Source organism: Mobula birostris, chromosome 5 (assembly GCF_030028105.1).
Source record: "Mobula birostris isolate sMobBir1 chromosome 5, sMobBir1.hap1, whole genome shotgun sequence".
NCBI classification, from domain to species: domain Eukaryota; kingdom Metazoa; phylum Chordata; class Chondrichthyes; order Myliobatiformes; family Myliobatidae; genus Mobula; species Mobula birostris.
This window is the reverse complement of record NC_092374.1, coordinates 33,502,613-33,522,703: the sequence shown is the minus strand read 5'-3', so window position 1 is coordinate 33,522,703 and position 20,091 is coordinate 33,502,613. Positions and strand designations below refer to the sequence as shown.

General features: G+C 41.1%; 1 protein-coding gene across 1 annotated transcript in view; it reads left to right on the top strand.

Annotated features, from left to right (window-relative positions):
- Positions 1 to 20,091, top strand: part of jmy (junction mediating and regulatory protein, p53 cofactor) — a 119,371-nt gene that overhangs the window by 65,269 nt on the left and 34,011 nt on the right. Inside the window, exon 3 of the mRNA XM_072257833.1 lies at positions 14,390 to 14,540. Within this exon, the coding sequence (XP_072113934.1) occupies positions 14,390 to 14,540 (151 nt within the window). The remainder of the gene's footprint in view (positions 1 to 14,389; positions 14,541 to 20,091) is intronic.

The window sequence follows — 20,091 nt, the reverse complement described above, 5'->3', positions numbered from 1 at the left end:
ATTTACATCCACAGTGATGAAGTGATTTGCGAGACTGGTGTTGAGACATATTAGCTCCTGTCTGAATGGTGACTTGGATCTGCTCCAACTCACCTACAGAAGCAACAGGTCTACAACAGATGCTATCTTGTTGGCTCTTCACAGAACCCTGGAACATCTGGGCAGCAAAGATGCATACATCAGGATGCTCTTTGTTGATTGTAGCTCAGCATTTAATACCATCTTCCCCTCAAAACTAATCAGTAAACTCCAAGACCTGTTCCTCAATACCTCTTGTGCAATTGGATCCTGGATTTCCTCACTTGTAGACCGCAGTCAGTTCAGATTGGCAAAAACATCTCCTCCACAATCTCTATCAGCACAGGAGCACTGCAGGGATGTGAACCTAGCCTCCTGCACTACTCGCTTTACACCTGTGACTGTGCAGTTAAGTACAGCTCCAACACCATATACAAGTTTGCTGATGACACCACTGTTGTGGGCTTTATCAAAAGGGGTGATGAATCAGCTTACAGGAGGGAGATTGAAAACTTGGCTGAGTGGTTTAATAACAGCAGCCTCTCACTCGATGTTAATAAGACCAAGGAACTGATTGTGGACTTCAGGAGAGGGAAACCAGATGTCCATGAGCCAGTAATTATCAGAGGACTGGAGGTGGAGGGGGTCAGTTTAAATTCCTGGGTGTTACTATCTCAGAGGACCTGTTCTAGACCCATCATATAAATATTTTTGCAAAGAAAACACAACTATGCCTCTACTTCCTCAGGAGTCTGCAGAGATTTGCATGCCATTGAAAACTTTGGCAAACTTCTGTAGATGTGTGGTGGAAAATGTGCAAACTGGCAGCATTTTGTCCTGGTATGGGAACACTAGTGCCTTTGAGTGGAAAATACTGCAAAAACATAGTGGATTCGGCCCAGTATATCACGGGAAAACCCTTCCAACCACTGAGCACATCTACGTGAAATCTTGCCATAGAAGAGCAGCATCCATCATCAAAAATCCTCACTACCCAGGCCATGCTCTTTTCTCGCTGCTGCCATCAGGTAGAATGTATAGGTGCCTCAGGACTCACACCTCCAGGTTCAAGTACAGTTACTACCCTTCAATCATCAGGCCCGTGAACAAAGGGGATAGCTACACTCATTTAAGAACTCTGTTGTTATTTCATGTTTGTTATCTATTACAATTGATTTATATTTGCATTTGCACAGTTTGTTTACAGTTAACAGTTTCCTGATGTTTACAGTTTACAGTTACTGTTCAGTAGATTTGCTAAGTATGCCCACAGAAAAAGAATCTCATGGTTGTATATGGTGATATGTATGTACTCTGATAATAAATCTTACTTTGAACATAAGTTGATGCTTTCCATAGCCAGTATTGCAGCATTAACAGTCGAATAGCACTGTTACTCTATTAAACAGACCACATCATTCACTTGATCATCGGCATGCTCTTGAAACAAATACTATTCCGAATGCTGTCATTGGAATAAAGTACCTGGTGGACAGAGGAATGTTTCAAGGATGTTCTCAATACCTCCTTGGAAAGCATACACATCCCCACAGACGTCTGGCCAAGGCTGCTCATAGTAGAAAATAAGCATTTAGAATGGTGCAGGGAACCTTCAGTCTTTGAATCATGAGTATGCTGAAGCTTAGCATAAGCATTCAAAGCAGGACACAGCCTCATAAACTACTCACCTATCTGCCCCAAACAAGAGAAAATCTGCAGATGCTGGAAGTCAAAGTAACACAAAATGCTGGAAGAACTCAGCCAGCCAGGCAGCACCTATGGAAAAGAGTAAGCAGTTGACTTTTTGAGCTGAGACCCTTCATCAGGACTTGTGAAGGGCCTTGGCCCGAAATGTTAACTGTTTAAATAAATTTTTCCATAAATGCTGCCTGATCTGCTGAGTTTCTCCAGCATTTTGTGTATATAACATCTATCTGCCCCGATTTCTGATCGGTTGAAAATTTTCAATTGACGAAATTAATTCCTGCTGTCCTAAGATGAGGCCACCCTCAGGGTGGAGAAGCAACATCCATCTGGGTAGCCTCCAACCTAATGGCATGAATATTGATTTCTCCTTTGGTGGCAAATATCATTCTGTCCCCTTCCCTTCTTCTTCTACTCCCCACTCTGGTCTCTTACCTCTTCTCACCTGCCTATCACCTCTGTCTGGGTCCCCTCCTCCTTCCCTTTCTCCTATGGTCCATTCTCCTCTCCCATCAGATTCTTTCTTCTCCAGCCCTTGATCTTTCCAACCCACCTGCTTTCCTGTATAAGCTATCTTCACCCCACCTTTTTATTCTGGCATCTTTCCCCTTTTTCAGTCCTCAAGAAGGGTCTCGGTCCAAAACGTCAACTGTTTATTCACTTCCATATATGCTGCCTAACCTGCTAAGTTCCTCCAACATTTTATGTGTTGCTTTGGATTTCCAGCAGAGTTTCTCATGTCCATAGACCTTGGTTCTGGTTGGTATAATGTAAAGCCCTGGTCTCTCTTTCTTACCTTGCCTAAATCTAAGAATGACATACCCAGTTTTCTGATCTAAAGGAAGAATTTGAAAAATTAATAGAACTTAACATTCTCACCAGTTTCTGTTGAAATTGTGTCATAAACTCATGATCCACTTGCAATTTATCATTCCAGATCTTGGGACTGCCTCTTGTAATTTTTAATTTACTGATTTTGATAGGTCTTTGCTCCTGGTTCAGTAATCATACTCTCGGGTATTTGCATTGTTATTCACTGTGCTGTCAATACTGTTAATGTGGAGAAGTTACTCATTTTATCTGCCATTGTTTGTTCATATACAGTATCACCATGGTTAGTTTTCAAGAACACTTTCCTAATTTTTCATATTTTCTTTTTATAGTCCATGAATGTTTTGTTACTGTGAAGTCCCTCTCGGCCAGATTTGCTCTAGTTTTGTTTAAGCTTATACTTCGTTTTTAATTTTTTTTTTGGTTGCTTGTGGTTCTTTTTAGAATAGTAGAAGTTTTCACCTAGGAGCATCCCTCACTGGTCTTCTGTCACTTTATTCCTCATCATCTTTTTCTTTACAGTTTATTGTCACATAACATTGAAATCAGCCTGACCAAAGTCAAATATTTTAATGACAGTTCTTATTTTATCCCTATCAAAAACTGCTTTAATTTCTACATAAGTATTTGAATATCTTTGGACTGTTAACTAAATCTGACAGATTCTTAACAGCCTTGGGGAATCATCAGTCATTACTTCAGGCCTCTAGAATTCTTGTTCAGATCTTACTCGTGATAATTGTTTTTTATTTCTCCATTACGAATTGCATTTCCTGTGTGCCAGTTAGAACAATAGAATGTACCATTTGTAACAATGTGACCATACAGTCATATATATAAAAAAATTGCTGAGGAGCAAATGAAGCAATTGTCTCTGTGTTATTCAAAGTGTCATTGCTTAAAAAGTGCATATCCACACACAAATGTATCCCACTCGTAGTTCACAAATTGCAGAAAGGGGAAACTAAGTTGAGAATGGATTCGTAATGGACCTTGAATCTTTGGACACTACCTCACTTTTTTAAAAAATATACAGATTTCTGCTTTTGCATGTTTTTAAAATCTATTCAATATATACTGTAATTGATTTGTTTATTATTATTTTATTATTTTTTTCTCTACTACATTATGTATTGCATTGAACTGCTGCTGCTAAGTTAACAAATTTCATGTCACATGCCGGTGATAATAAACCTGATTCTGATTCTGATTTGCGTGGGAGAAGCTGAAAAAATCTGTCGGGCAGGAGGTACAGGAGCTTGAAGATCCACGCTCAACAAACCTGGAACAGCTTCTTCCCCTCCATCATTAGATATATGAACAGTCCTTAAACACTACCTCAATATTTCTTTATTTGCATTATTTATTTATTTTGAAATTTAGAGTAATTTATTGTCTTTGTAGCTGCAAAACAACAAGTTTCATGTCATAAAGGGCAGTGATGATAAATCTGATTCTGTTTGATGCCAAGTTGAACCATTTTCCTACTGGCATAACAGGTCCACAGTAGATGCCACCTCATTAGCTCTTCACTCAACCCTGGAACATCTGGAGAACAAAGGTGCATACATCAGGATGTTCTTTATCAACTACATCTCCAAAACAAATACCATCATCCAAAACTAATCAGTAAGCTCCTAGACCTTAGCTTCAATGTCTCCTTGTGCAATTGGATCCTCAGTTTCCTCACAGTCAGTTCAGATTGACAACAACTTCTTTTCCATGATCTCCATTAGCACTGGTACACCACAAGGCTGTGTGCTTACTTGCTTTACACTTGTGACTGTATGGCTAAGCGCAGCTCCAATCATATTCAGGTTTGCTGAATATAGGACAGTTTTTGTCGAAGGTAGAATCAAAGGCAGTGATAAATCAGCATATAGGACAGAGATTGAAAATGTGGCTGAGTGGTGCCTTAAGAACAACAAGACCAAAGACATTGACTTTGGGAGAAGGAAACCAGAGGTCCATGAGCCAGTGCTCATTGGAGAATCGGAGGTGGGAGTGTCAGCAACCTTAAATTCCTTGGTGTTATTATTTCAGAGGACCTCGCTTGGGCCTAGTATGTAAGTACAATTACGAAGAAAGCGTGGCAATGCTTCAATTTTCTTGATAGTGTGCAAAGATCCAGCATGATACCTAAAACTTTGATGAATTTCTATATATGTAGTGGAGAGTATATTGACTGGCTGCATCAAAGCCTAGTATGGACGCCAATATCCTTCACGGAAAATCCTACAAGTCCTTCCTACTATTGTGCACATCTGCACGACACTTTGTTGCAAGAAAGCAGCATCCATCATCAGGGATTACGACCACCCAGGGCATATTCTCTTCTGGCTGCTGCCATCAGGAAGAAGGTACAGGAGCCTTGGGACTCACACCACCATTTTTAGGAACAGTTGTTCCTCCTCAGCCATCAGGCTCTTGAACCAGAGGGGATAAACTCACTCAACTTCGCTTGCACCATCATTGAAATGTTCCCACAACCAGTGGACTCACTTTCAAAGACTTTTAATCTCACATTCTCAAAACATTTTTTTTTCATTATTATTTTTATTCTTTTTGTTGTCTTCTGCATACTGGTTGAATGCCCAAGTTGGTGTGGTTTTTCATTGATTTTATTATGGTTATTATTCTGTTAGGGATTTATTGAGTATGTCTGCAAGAAAATTAACCTTAGGGTTGTATGTGGTGACATATATGCACTTAAATAATAAATTTAGTTTCAAGTTTGAAGTTGTGAAGAGGCTAATTTGTTTTTAGATATATACTAGGGAGTAGATAGAAATCAGTGGCCAGAGAACAAAAAATGTACTGGGGACCAAAAGCATTTTTTTTTTCATAAATTAATAGAATCCAACTGGATTTGCAAAAGAGAGAAATGCTTTTAAGGACCTCTTTTTAAGAAAGAATACAAGTTAACTTGTGTAATCATTGGTCTTTCATAAGTAAAATAATGGAAATCCTTAGATTATACACATGAACATTAAGGTTAAACTATGAAAGTTGAAGTTATGAGCTCCTGTTTGACTTTAGCAATGGCATTGCAATTAGTTATGTTTTGACAAGGCATTGGTTGAAACATTCAGATGGTGAAAATTTCCTTTGTATGCTTCACAAAATACATTGTAGCTATTGGTTTGCTAATATCAATGAGAAACTAGAGATAACGTCAAGTCTCTAAAACTCCTCGGAGTTTATTGCTCAGGGAGTTTATAGGTGTGTTCATCACTTGTGTCTACATCACCCCCCCCCCTCCCCCCCACTAAGTGTGAACACCAAGTATGCACTGGGAGAGTACAAGTTTAATTATCATTCAACCATTACACATAAAGGTTGCTGGTGAACGCAGCAGGCCAGGCAGCATCTCTAGGAAGAGGTGCAGTCGACGTTTCAGGCCGAGACCCTTTGTCAGGACTGAAGGAAGTGAGTGAGGGATTTGAAAGTTGGAGGGGGAGGGGGAGATCCAAAATGATAGGAGAAGACAGGAGGGGGAGGGATGGAGCCAAGAGCTGGACAGGTGATTGGCAAAAGGGATAAGAAAGGATCACAGGACAGGAGGTCCGGGAAGAAAGACGGGGGGGGGGGACCCAGAGGATGGGCAAGGGGTATATTCAGAGGGACAGAGGGAGAAAAAGTAGAGTGAGAGAAAGAATGTGTGTATAAAAATAAGTAACAGATGGGGTACGAGGGGGAGGTGGGGCATTAGTGGAAGTTAGAGAAGTCGATGTTCATGCCATCAGGTTGGAGGCTACCCAGACAGAATATAAGGTGTTGTTCCTCCAACCTGAGTGTGGCTTCATCTTTACAGTAGAGGAGGCCGTGGATAGACATGTCAGAATGGGAATGGGGTGTGGAATTAAAATGTGTGGCCACTGGGAGATCCTGCTTTCTCTGGCGGACAGAGCGTAGGTGTTCAGCAAAGTGGTCTCCCAAGTCTGCGTCAGGTCTCGCCAATATATAAGAGGCCACATCGGGAGCACCGGACGCAGTATATCACCCCAGCCAACTCACAGGTGAAGTGTTGATGTCCAGTGCCTATATACTTCCATCCCCCATCAGGAAGGTCTCAAAGCTCTACGCTTCTTTTTGGATTCCAGACCTAATCAGTTCCCCTCTACCACCACTCTGCTCCATCTAGCGGAATTAGTCCTTACTCTTAATAATTTCTCCTTTGGCTCCCCCCACTTTCTCCAAACTAAAGGTGTAGCTATGGGCACCCGTTTGGGTCCTAGCTATGCCTGCCTTTTTGTTGGCTTCGTGGAACAATCTATGTTCCGTGCCTATTCTGGTATCTGTCCCCCACTTTTCCTTCGCTACATCGACGACTACATTGGCACTGCTTCCTGCACGCATGCAGAGCTCGTTGACTTTATTAACGTTGCCTCCAACTTTCACCCTGCCCTCAAGTTTACCTGGTCCATTTCCGACACCTCCCTCCCCTTTCTAGATCTTTCTGTCTCTGGAGACTGCTTATCCACTGATGTCTACTATAAGCCTACTGACTCTCACAGCTATCTGGACTATTCCTCTTCTCACCCCGTCTCTTGCAAAAATGCCATCCCCTTCTCGCAATTCCTCCATCTCCGCCGCATCTGCTCTCAGGATGAGGCTTTTCATTCTAGGACGAGGGAGATGTCTTCCTTTTTTAAAGAAAGGGGCTTCCCTTCCTCCACTATCAACTCTGCTCTTAAACGCATCTTCCCCATTTCACGTACATCTGCTCTCACTCCATCCTCCCGCCACCCCACTAGGAATAGGGTTCCCCTGGTCCTCACCTACCACCCCACCAGCCTCCGGGTCCAACATATTATTCTCCGTAACTTCCGCCACCTCCAACGGGATCCCACCACTAAGCACATCTTTCCCTCCCCTCCCCCCCCCCACCCCCGCATTCTGCAGGGATCGCTCCCTACACGACTCCCTTGTGCATTCGTCCCCCCCATCCCTCCCCACTGATCTCCGTCCTGGCACTTATCCGTGTAAGCGGAACAAGTGCTACACATGCCCTTACACTTCCTCCCTTACCACCATTCAGGGCCCCAAACAGTCCTTCCAGGTGGGGCAACACTTCACCTGTGAGTCGGCTGCGGTGATATACTGCGTCCGGTTCTCCCGATGTGGCCTTTTATATATTGGCGAGACCCGACGCAGACTGGGAGACCGCTTTGCTGAACAACTACGCTCTGTCCGCCAGAGAAAGCAGGATCTCCCAGTGGCCACACATTTTAATTCTACATCCCATTCCCATTCTGACATATCCATCCACGGCCTCCTCTACTGTAAAGATGAAGCCACACTCAGGTTGGAGGAACAACACCTTATATTCCGTCTGGGTAGCCTCCAACCTGATGGCATGAACATCGACTTCTCTAACTTCCGCTAAGGCCCCACCTCCCCCTCGTACCCTATCTTCTACTCATTTTTATGCACACATTCTTTCTCTCACTCTCCTTTTTCTCCCTCTGTCCCTCTGGATATACCTCTTGCCCATCCTCTGGGTCCCCCCCCCCTTGTCTTTCTTCCCAGACCTACTGTCCCATAATCCTCTTGTATCCCTTTTGCCAATCACCTGTCCAGCTCTTGGCTCCATCCTTCCCCCTCCTGTCTTCTCCTATCATTTTGGATCTCCCCCTCCCCCTCCCACTTTCAAATCCCTTACTCACTCTTCCTTCAGTTAGTCCTGGCCTGAAACGTCGACTGCACCTCTTCCTAGAGATGCTGCCTGGCCTGCTGCATTCACCAGCAACTTTTATGTGTGTTGCTTGAATTTCCAGCATCTGCAGAATTCCTGTTGTTATCATTCAACCATACCTGAATAGCCATGAATACAACCAAACAAAACAGCATTCACTGGGCCCAAGGTCCAAAACAAAGTACCAAGAGTCATACGGAGCACAAGTCACGTATAACACATATAAGATACCAGTTAAAAATAGAATCATACTTAAAAATCTATTACAATCCAGTTTCCTGAGTGACATGTCTTAAATCTTGATGGTACGTGGGTGTTATTGGCAAGAACAAGCAGTTCACGGCAGTCCGCAGACAATCCAGCTCGTCATTCCACCGGTCAGATGCTGGAGGGCAGCCCAATGAGATGGGCCAATCCCCAACCCAGCATGGACGCTCTGCTACACCACTACCCTGGAGACACACTTACTGATATTGCCAATAGTATAAACAGAATCATCATCTCCCTACAGGAGAATTGTGCCGCTTTCTACAAAGGTACAATTGAGAGCAAACTGGCTGGCTGCATCATTGCCTGGTATGGGAACCGTACTTCCCTCAATTGCAGGACTCTGCAGAGAGAGGTGCAGGCTAATTAATTCATGCTGATACAATTGTATTTCTATGTTATATTGACTGTCCTATTGTACATACTATTTATTATAAATTACTATAAGTTGTACATTACACATTTAGATGGCGATGTAACGTAAAGATTTTTACTCCTCGTATATGAAGGATGTAAGAAATAAAGTTAATTCATTTCAATACAAGCATCTGGTGATTCTCTTCATAATTGCAGGAGACTTCAATCATGTTAATCTGCAGGGCATTTTACCCAAATTCCACCAATATGTCATGGTCACTAGGGTAGCAAAACAGACACAGTTCTTAAAAGCCATCCCACGCTCTCACCTTGGCCTCTCTGACCGCATTTCTATAATGTTAACCCCAGCTGTAATGTTTATCTCACTGCTGAAAATGGAGAAACCAGTTAAGAGGACTACCACTGTCCAGCCTAATGAAGCAATCTCTATGCTTCAGGACTGTTCTGAATGGACCAACTGGCAGGTGTTCAAGGAGGACACCACAAATGGAGTAGAGACAGACCTCAAGGAATATGTCTCGTCTGTCATGGGCTACATCAATAAGTACGTAGATGATGTTGGTACCTCAAGAACAGTCATCTTACAGTACAACCAGAAGCCCTGACTGAACACAGAAGTGCATTCCCTACTAAAAGCAATGGATGCTGCCCTCAAGTCCAGTGACAATATCTCTCAGAGCAGACAAGAGAAGCCCAATCTTAGGCATCAAGAGGCAAAGACTGAGCTGCGCACAAAAATTTGGAAACACCTGTCTGATAACGATTCCTGGCCTATGTGGCCGGGTATCAGGAGCATTACTGACAATGCAAGGTAAAGAAAATGTTGACTGTACCAGTGATGCCTCCCTTCCTGATGCTGTGAACAATTTTTATGCATTCTTTGAGGAATGCAACACAATGCTGGCCAGAAAAAACTACCCCATTTGCAGCTGAGCAACCACTGTCTGCAACAGCAGCAGATGTGAGAAGAACTCTGCAGCGAGTCAATCCCTGTAAAGCATCAGGCTAGACAACAACCCATACCGAGTACTCAAGGAGTGTGCACAACAGCTCTCTGATGTCTTCATAGATAACTTCAACACTCCACTCATCAAGGCTGCTGTCCCCACATGCTTCAAATCAGCCACCACCATCCTTGTATTAAGGAACTCTACACCTTCAGAACTAAATGATTACCACCTAGTGCACTGATGCCAACTATCATGAAATGTTTTGAATGGTTGACAATGGCATATATCAGCAGTTCCATTCCTGACGCATTGGATACCAATATGATCACCTACAGAATTGCTCCACGACAGATGCCATAGCATGTGTCATTCACCTGGCCCTGACAACCAAGAAATCAAGGGCACTTATGTCAGAATGCTGTTTCTGGATTTCAGTTTGGCATTCAGTGCTGTTGCCCACGGACGGTGAACAAACTCCTACTTCTTTGTCTATATACGTTGTAAGGGGATCTAGGAGTGCCCCGTTAACTGTTTGAAGAGAGACAGAGAGAGAGAGTTATTTATCACCGATGTGTTGCTTTTGAAGAGAGAGAGGGAGATGAAGATCAACGGTTGGACTGTCACTTTAAGGCATTGGAAGTAACTTTGGACTTCTACTGAGTTTGGAGTTGGAGACAGCACCGAGCAGCTCAAAAGTTGCTATGGTGACCGACAGGACATTACTGATGTTACTTTCAAGGACTTGTTGCCTGCTTGTGCATTTCTTCACAGACAAAGGAAGGAGGGACTCTTTGAATGACAGGTGATGCTCAGCACAAAGAAATAAATGGGAGGTCAGATGATACAGACCTCAGACACATGATCTGGACACTGAATGAGCATTGTGTGCTCGGAGAGAAAGTGGATTTTGGAGGACCAATCAGGCGGATTGATCCAAAATTGCTATCCCAGCGGTGAAGAAGGGGTTGACTGGTGGGGAGTTGTCTATGTGTCCACCCTTGCCGGGGTGATAGCTCCACTACAGGAAAACCGGTCCCCCTGGTTAAAGTCACAGTCGTTAAAGGATTTCGGAGGATGACGAGAAGATCGACGGAATCAGCTCACCTGAAGACTCATCTCTATCTCTCTCTCTGTCTCTGTGTGTGTGTGTGTGTGTGTGTGTGTGTGTGTGTGTGTGTCTGTCTCTCTCTCTCTCTCTGTCTCTCTCTATCACTACTCACCTAAATACCACGAACTGAACCTTACTCAACATTGTAAGACTAGACTTAAAGAATCTTGATTTTCATATATATATATATATTCCACACTTTCTTTTATATATAATCATTGCTAACCTATGTGATTTATTTACATTGATATTACTGTATTGCATAGTTGCTAATAAATATTAGTAGTTTATAGCAATACTGGACTCCAAAGCGTTTTCTGTTTCTGCTGGTTTCTTTATCCCCGTCACGGGGTACGTGACAACACCACTGTTGGACTTTCTAACAAACAGACCTCAGATAGTCAGGATGCTGCTTCTCTCTCGCCATCATCCTCAGCATGGGTGCCAGCAAGGGCTAGGTGCTGAGCCCATTGCTATATGCTCTGCTCACACATGACTGAATGGCCAAACACCCAAGCAATCACATCATCAAGTTTACTGGTGACATGACAGTGGTGGGGTTCATACCAACAACAATGAGACGGCCTACAGAGAGAAGGTAGAAGAGCTCAGGGCCTGGTGCTAGGCAAGTAACCTCTTCCTTAATATCACCAAGACAAAGGAGATGGTTATTAACTAAAGGAGAACTCGCACCAGTCGCACCCCTCTTTACGTCGACAGCACAGCAGTGGAAACGGCAAGCAATTTCAAACTTCTCAGCGTTCACAATATCTCATGCTTTCAGAACACCTCCTACACAGTCAAGAAAGCTCACCAGTGCCTTTACTTTCTAAGGAGAGAGAGCTGGACTTTGTACATCCATTCTCATATCATTCTACAGATGTGCAGTAGAAAGCATCCTAACAAACTGCATCACTGCATGGTACGGAAACTGCACTGCAGCAGACAGGAAGGCTGTACAACAGATAGTCAAAGCTACCCAAAGCATCAATGGTACCAGCCTGCCCATAATCATGTAGGTGTCTGAAAAGGGCCAATAACATCATGAAGGGTCCCACAGACCCTGCTGAGGGACTGTTTGTCCCACTTCCATTAGGAAAGAGACTACATAGCATCCACACCAGACGCAAAAACAGTTATTTTGCCCAAACAATAAGACAGATCAACAACTACTTAATCACCTTATGTAGAGCGTAGTGTCTCTTTATGGAGATACAATAAATCTATGTATATATGCTCTCTTTTGTGTATGTATATATTTATTCTGTTTTATTATTCTTTATCTTTTGTGTTTTTTGTGCTGCATGAGGTCTGGAGTAACAATTATTTTATTCTCCGTACACTTGTATACAGGGAATGACATTAAACAATCTTGAATCTTGATTATTTCTAGCATTTACTGCTTTTATTTCAGATTTTCAACATCTACAGCAGTTTGCTTTTTAACTGCATAATTTGCCTTAGGCCAGGTGCACTGAACTCTCAAATGCGCTATCGAACAAAATGATTGACCTTTGTAAGTCCCATTCAGTATCTAGCCAGTAATCCATTCATTTGTGACTAAATGTAAAATGTCGATTAACCAGAACACTAAGACATTTGTCATTTCCTCCTTTTTTTCAAAAAAAAAGGGTTAGTTGTAAGTATTTCTAAGCACACAGTGATTAGTGATTGCAGTACACTTCTGATTACGAGCCAAAAGCTTGATTGTTCAGTAAGTAAATTGATGCCGTGATTAGATTGCAGTGGTAATTGTAGGTCCTTCCTATGACATGATAAAGTACTTTGATCATATTTCTTCCTTAATCTGTCTTTGTCTTTGGTCTTGGTTTGGCAACACCACAGTAGTGTAGCAGTTAGTGCAACACTACTACAACTCGGGACATTAGAGTTTGAAGTTCAGTTCCAACACCATCTGTCAGAAGTTTGTATGTTCTCCCTGTGACTGCGTGGGATTCCTCTAGTGGTCTGGTTTCCACCCATGATCCAAAGACATGCCAGTTAGTAGGTTAATTGATTATTGTATATTGTCATGCCGTTAAGCTAGGGTTGAATAATTGAGCTGCTGGGTAGCATGACTCGGGCCCAAAGGGCCTGTTCCGCACTGTATCTCTAAATAAATAAAATCACTGGAGCTTAATTCTTTAGGAACATGTGTTCTGTTGCACTATTATGTATATTATGGCATTATAATCCATTCCATCGTATCCATTTTGTATCTCTCTCTCACTCCCTATATTCCCAGCACTGATTATCCCTTCCTTTCTTTGGCATTTTTCATTATGACTGAAAGGCAAGATAATTTAAAGCCAGTGGGCTTCTCTTTAACTTTTATCAAGCAGAAGAAATCTACTTCTTCCCTTCTTCATCCCCTGGTTTGAATAAGAGCTGCTTTATTTAGATCAATCCATTAAATCAGACACAAGCTTTGCTTAGAATTTGAATGCTTTTCCATCAGACTTACTGGTCTTGCGTAAATATTGTTTAAATCTTATATTATTATTAAGTATTTTCTGTTTTATTTATAGATGAGGTTATGCATTATGTGAAATATTCTTACACTACCGACTTGAATTTTGTAAAAATATTCACCATTATAGTTACAGACTGTGTCCTAGTACATATATTTTGTACGTGAGGATGCCTACACATTTTAACTGGCAATGGTTTGTGAAATTGGTTTGAGATGTTATTTGCATTTACCAGTACTGGTTTTCATCTTTTTATTGTGTGCAATCTGGCCACTATTGGATGTGATTCTGATCAGCTCATTATTGGAAGGATGTGGATGCAGTGGAAAGGATGTAGAAGAGGTTTAAGGATGGGTTGGACAAACTAGAGTTGTTTTCTCTTGAACATTGGAGGCTGAGGAGTGACTAGATGAAAGGTTTTAAATATTATCAGAGGCATAGATAGGGTGGACACTTAGAATCTTTTTCCCACAGTGGAAGTATCTGTTACCTATTGATCCCTCGGGATCAATGAAGTATGTCTATGTCTACAAGATGACATGCACTTAAGGTAAGAGGGGGGAGTTTTTTTCAGCACACATCTGGTCAAATCTTGGAACAAGCTACTGGGGGGGGGGTAGGGAGGTGGTGGAAGGAGATACAATAGTGATATTTAATATGCTGTTAGATAGATATATGAATATGCAGGAAATGGAGGGATAAGGAGGGATTTAGTTCAATTCAGTGTTGTGCTTTGAGGACAATGTGGGTTGAAGGGCCTGATCTTATGCTTTACTGGTCTATGTTCTAACTGTGAGGCTGGGAATGTAAAAGCTCAAGTTAACAGTTCAAAGTTTTATAACAATGCTAAATACATCTTGAAGCTACTTGCCCTGTTCAATATTGTAATTGTGCTGAAATCTGTTCTAGACATAAATACTTAATTTGTTTTTTTTAATCAAAATATATTTGTTTCCTTGTACAGATCTCATTGGAGAATGATTATCTTGGACCACGCAGAATCGAAAGTTTGAAGAAAGAAGATTCTGATTGGCAAAGAAAAGCTCAGAGAGCTGTACTGTCTATACAGGATTTGACAGTGAAGTACTTTGAGATTACAGCCAAAGCTCAGAAAGGTGGTTAAGCTGAATTCTCCATTAACCAATCATAGGTCTTGTCCAGTATTACACATGGATGTAGATGGAAATTTGAAATTGAATCACAGAACAAAAAAAAACAGACATAATTATAGATGTTTAGATGTTTAATTTGCTCACTCAAGGATTTTTAAATCTAGTTTTTGGTATCATATAGCTCATAAGTTTTCAATGGGATTCTCAATATTCACAAGGGGGAAAAAGGTGAAAAAACATTTTTGCCTTTTTAAATCTTCTGCTAATCAAGATGAAGATGCAAATTTATAATTACTCCATAAGTTCTTATAGCCAGTAAAGGATGTATATGCTCAAGGCAAGTATATTGAAATTAAGATTTAATCTGCAGTTATGCTTCTGAAGTATATGACACTATCTATTTTCTTTCACATCATATTATCTTCTGGAATTAAGGCTGCTGCATAGAGCTGTTTTCTTCAGCTCAAGCCACATTTGAACTTAATGTGTATTTGCATGTGCATAGTTGCCTTCTAACATAAATACAAACCAGGTTCTTTATTTTATCAGGGCAGATCTTTTGTCCCTCCAACCAGATTTAATACTGGAACCTAGCTACACATTCTTAAGGAAGTCCCATTTTGAAGCACTACTTTCAAATTAAGTTGGCATTGGTATTTTCTGCTGTTCTGCTCGCTGCTCGCTGCCCTTGTGCTGCTGGTGTCAACATGATCTTCTTCAACTGGGAAATCTCTGTCTTTTGTCTGCATTGATCTAAAACTAGTGCAAGCACAGCAGTTCCCTTTCAAATCCTTGAGGGAAAAGGGAAGCAGTTGCATTTCTGTTCTATTAGTTTTATTGATCTTATGGAAAAGTGTGTGGGTACACTTTTCATTATTTTATTGAAAAATAGTAAAAGTTCATAATTATTAAGCAGCAGTATGGTTTTTTTTTACCTTTTTAGATGTACAACCACATAGACAGCTTTGACATTTGATGAAGTAGATGTCAGTGTCTTCTTGGTTTCTTTGAGTCTAACTGGCTGCTCATGCTGAGATGGCCACACTGAAATGCTGGGAGGTGGTTCCCAGTGGAAACCTATTCTGAAGGCGAAGCTGGAGCTAATTTTAGCTTGCGGACATATAACAAGCAATTTCAGGGCAGTGGTAAAATTAGCTCCAGCTAATTTTCATTACTTTCATTTCTCAGACATGATCAAAGGAGTAGTCTTGCTCTGTGTGTGTTTTATCTTTAGAATCCTATGCTGAGAAACCCTTGTAGCTTTCGAACTGCCAGTTTTCGTACTAGAGCATTCCATGAGATCCCATTGGTGGGGAGACAGGTTCATGGGGCTGAATCAGTGATAAGCCCCAGACTCGAATCACGTATGTGAAAGTCGAGCTGTTTCTTGAGTTTGAATGGTAGTGTTTATTAAGAGCAAAGTAAAATTCATTGAATTTCGTCAAAATAGCCATTCTGAGATAAATCATTGACCTAAAGCCTGAAGTGTGCAGTATTCTAAACTGAGACTTTTCTAATTTAAATGTTTTTGCAAAGTTATTAGTTATAATTTATCATAGGATTAAACTCCTAGATTTGTTCAAAATTTTGGACAGTATTAATTGTTGTGTTCCATTTCATTTTCCATTTCAGTTATTGGAAAAGATTCTGATGGCACGATTAATCTGCATTTGGCAAGGAAAGGATTAATCATATAGTGTGATTTTGTTTGGAAGTGTTTCTGTTTGAGCAATTTGCATGAATTCTTCAAAGATTTAAACAAAATTATGAGTATTATGTGGATAGATAGTAGAAAACAAACTTTCCTTCTTAGCAGAGATATCTAGAACTACAGGACATAGACTTAGGATATGGGTAAGAGAGGAGATCTGAGGAAGGCTTTTTTACCCAGAGACTAGTTAGAAACTGGGACAGTGCTCATGTGATAAGTAGTTAATGAACTGATCACTTTGAAGGATCCTACAGCTTCTGTTCTTAATATTATCTGTCCATCCATAAGTTTGTCTTTTGCACATTGGTTGTGTGTAGTTTTTCATTGATCCTATTGTACTACTTTATTCTTCTGTGAATGCCTGCAAGAAAATGCATCTCAGGGTAGTATTTGGTGACATATATGTACTTTGATAATCAGTTTACTTTGAACTTTGAAAGGCCATTTCTTTATTCTTTAATTCTAACTTGCAGGCAATCTTTCTTCTAGAATATTGTATCTAAAGGATAATATGTCAGAAGGTCCTACTTTAGTAGGAACTTTTATCATGAACAGGATTATCTTCAGTCTAATGCAATGTCATATTATCTTGGCAATGATTCTGTAAGTGTGTGATCTTTAAATTTTATACGCTTCAGAGATATACATGCTCTAATAGACTTTTTTCACATTAGTTAAAAATGTGCATGCCTAAATCAACGTGTGACAGACCAGTAAATTTGGATCATGTCATCCAAATTTAATTTTTTTGAACAAGAAATTGGATGAAAGAAGTTCAGTAGTCATTATCTTTTCAGACTTCAAATAAATTAGTATTTATTGCCTGTGGGAATTACTGGCAAAGCCAGCATTTATCAGAATCAGGTTTATTATCACCGGCATGTGATGTGAAATTTGTTAACTTAGCAGCAGCAGTTCAATGCAATACATAATATAGAAGAGAGGAAAAAAATAAATAAGAAAATAAACAAGTAAATCAATTACAGTATACATATATTAAATAGATTTTTTAAAATGTACAAAAAACAAAAGTACTGTATATTTTTAAAAAAGTAGGTAGTGTCCAAGGGCTCAATGTCTATTTAGGAATCGGATGGCAGAGGGGAAGAAGCTGTTCCTGAATCGCTGAGTGTGTGCCTTCAGGTTTCTGTACCTCCTACCTGATGGTAGCAGTGAGAAAAAGGGCATGCCCTGGGTGCTGGAGGTCCTTAGTAAAGGACGCTGCCTTCCTGAAGATGTCCTGGATACTTTATAGGCTAGTACCCAAGATGGAGCTGACTATATTTACAATCCTCTGCAGTTTCTTTCAGTCCTGTGCAGTAGCTGCCTCCATACCAGACAGTGATGCAGCCTGTCAGAATGCTCTCCACAGTACATCTATAGAAGTTTTTGAGTGTTTTTGTTGACATGCCAAATCTCTTCAAACTCATGAAGTATAGTCGCTGTCTTGCCTTCTTTATAACCACATTGATATGTTGGGATCAGGTTAGATCCTCAGAAATCTTGACACCCAGGAACTTGAAGCTGCTCACTCTCTCCACTTCTGATCCATCTATGAGGATTGGTATGTGTCCCTTCATCTTGCCCTTTCTGAAGTCTGCAGTCAGCTCTTTTGTCTTACTAACGTTGAGTGCCAGGTTGTTGCTGCGGCACCACTCTTCTAGTTGGCATATCTCACTCCTGTATGTCCTCTTATCACCACCTGAGATTCTACCAACAATGGTTGTATCATCAGCAAATTTATAGATGGTATTTGAACTATGCCCAGCCACACAGTCATGGGTATATAGAGAGTAGAGCAGTGGGCTAAGCACACACCCCTGAGGCGCACCAGTGTTGATCGTCAGCGAAGAGGATATGTTGTCACCAATCCACGTAGGTTGTGGTCTTCCGGTTAGGAAGTCAAGGATCCAATTGCAGAGGGAGGTACAGAGGCTCAGGTTCTGCAACTTCTCAATCAGGATTGTGGGAATGATGGTATTAAATGCTGAGCTATAGTTGATGAACAGAATCCTGACATAGGTGTTTGTGTTGTCCAGGTGGTCTAAAGCTATGTGGAGAGCCATTGAGATTGCATCTGCCATTAATCTATTGTGGCAATAGGCAAACTGCAATGGGTCGGTTCTTTGCTGAGGCAGAAGTTCAGTTTAGTCATGATCAGCTTCTCAAAGCATTTCATCACTGTCGATGTGAATGCTACCAGGCGATAGTCATTAAGGCAGCCCACATTATTCTTCTTAGGCACTGGTATAATTGTTGCCTTTTTGAAGCAAGTGGGAACTTCCGCCTGTAGCAGTGAGAGGTTGAAAATGTCCTTGAATACTAGTTGGGACAAATTTTCAGAGCGTAATCAAGTACTCCATCAGGACCTTCGGCCTTTCTGAATTGCCCATTCAGAACTATCCTTGAAAAGTTCATGCTTTATACATTTTCAGTTGTCCGTGTAGTTAAAGTGCTCCCTGTGTGCTAGCTCAAGAATAAAGGAATAGTGATATGTTTCCAAACTGGAGTGCTGAATATGAAAAGAACTTTTTGGTGGCAATATTCACTGCTCTTTGAAGGTGTTTTGAGGTACAAAGTCAGTGCATTTCTGAATATAGTAACAAACAGCAAAATCTGCATTTTCAGTGCTGGCGGGTGTGGATGTGATCCCCATGGACTGTTTTGTCCTGAAGAGCTGTTTTATTTTCTAATCGTTTGCTAACTTTGCATGGTATGGTGAAAAGAATGTAATTGATTGAGCAGTGACGATGTCTGCTTTCAGGTACAGGTAGCCCCCGTTTTCCAAACGTTCACTTTACGAAACGTTGCTGTTACAAAAGACTTACATTAGTTACCAGTTTTCACTAACAGAAGGTGTTTTCACTGTTACGAAAGAAGGCAACGTGTGAAAAAAGACAGCACGCGATAAAAGGCAGCGCGCGCCCGAACAGCCAAGCTCCTCCCCCGGAACTGCATTCTAGCCGGCATGCTTAAACACATGCTTTATCTCAATTTATTTTGTGCATCCGTTAGCAAGATGAGTTCTAAGGTATTGAAAAAGCCTAAAAGAGCTCGTAAAAGGGTGTTACACTTAGCGTAAAACTAGACATAATTAAGCGTTTCGATCATGGTAAATGAAGTAAGGACATTGTCCGCGTGTTGAACTTGCCTGCGTCCACCATTCGCACCACGCAGAGAGAAAGAATTTTGAAAGCTGCCAGTGTTACTGTTGGTTCTGCTCATAGCAAAGTGGTCTCTGTTAGTCAGCATCCAATAATGGATAAAATGGAAAGTCTATTGCTTGAGTGGATTGATGGGTGTACAAAGCATTGTGTTCCATTAAGTTTTCTTATACTTAAGGAGAAATCAGTCAGTCTTTTTAATAAGCTGAAACAGAAAGCACTGGACGATGGTGATGAAAGTGGAATTTAAAGGTAGTCATGGGTGGTTTGATCGGTTTCTGAGGCGAGGGCAGCTTCATAGTTTAAGCAGTTGTCCCCAGCCTCTGGGCCGCCGACTAATACATTGCCGTGAAGAATGAAGTGGTGCAGCGGTAGTCGGAACGCACCCAGCACACCTTTAAGGAAAAAGCCAAAATAAACAAGCTAATTAATTAGGTGCTGCCCGGCACGTAAATGTCGGCCCAGATCAGAGGCGATTGCCGATTGCGTCAGGTGGTTATTCGTATAAGCAAGTGTTTAATAGTGACGAAACTGCAATTTATTGGAGTCTTCCTGATTCCGGTAAGTGAAACTACACTGTACATACATTATTTCTACTTTATATAGGCTGTATATTTTTATGTGTTATTTGATATCATTTGGCAACTTCATAGCTTAAAGGTTACTGGTGAGAGTGTTT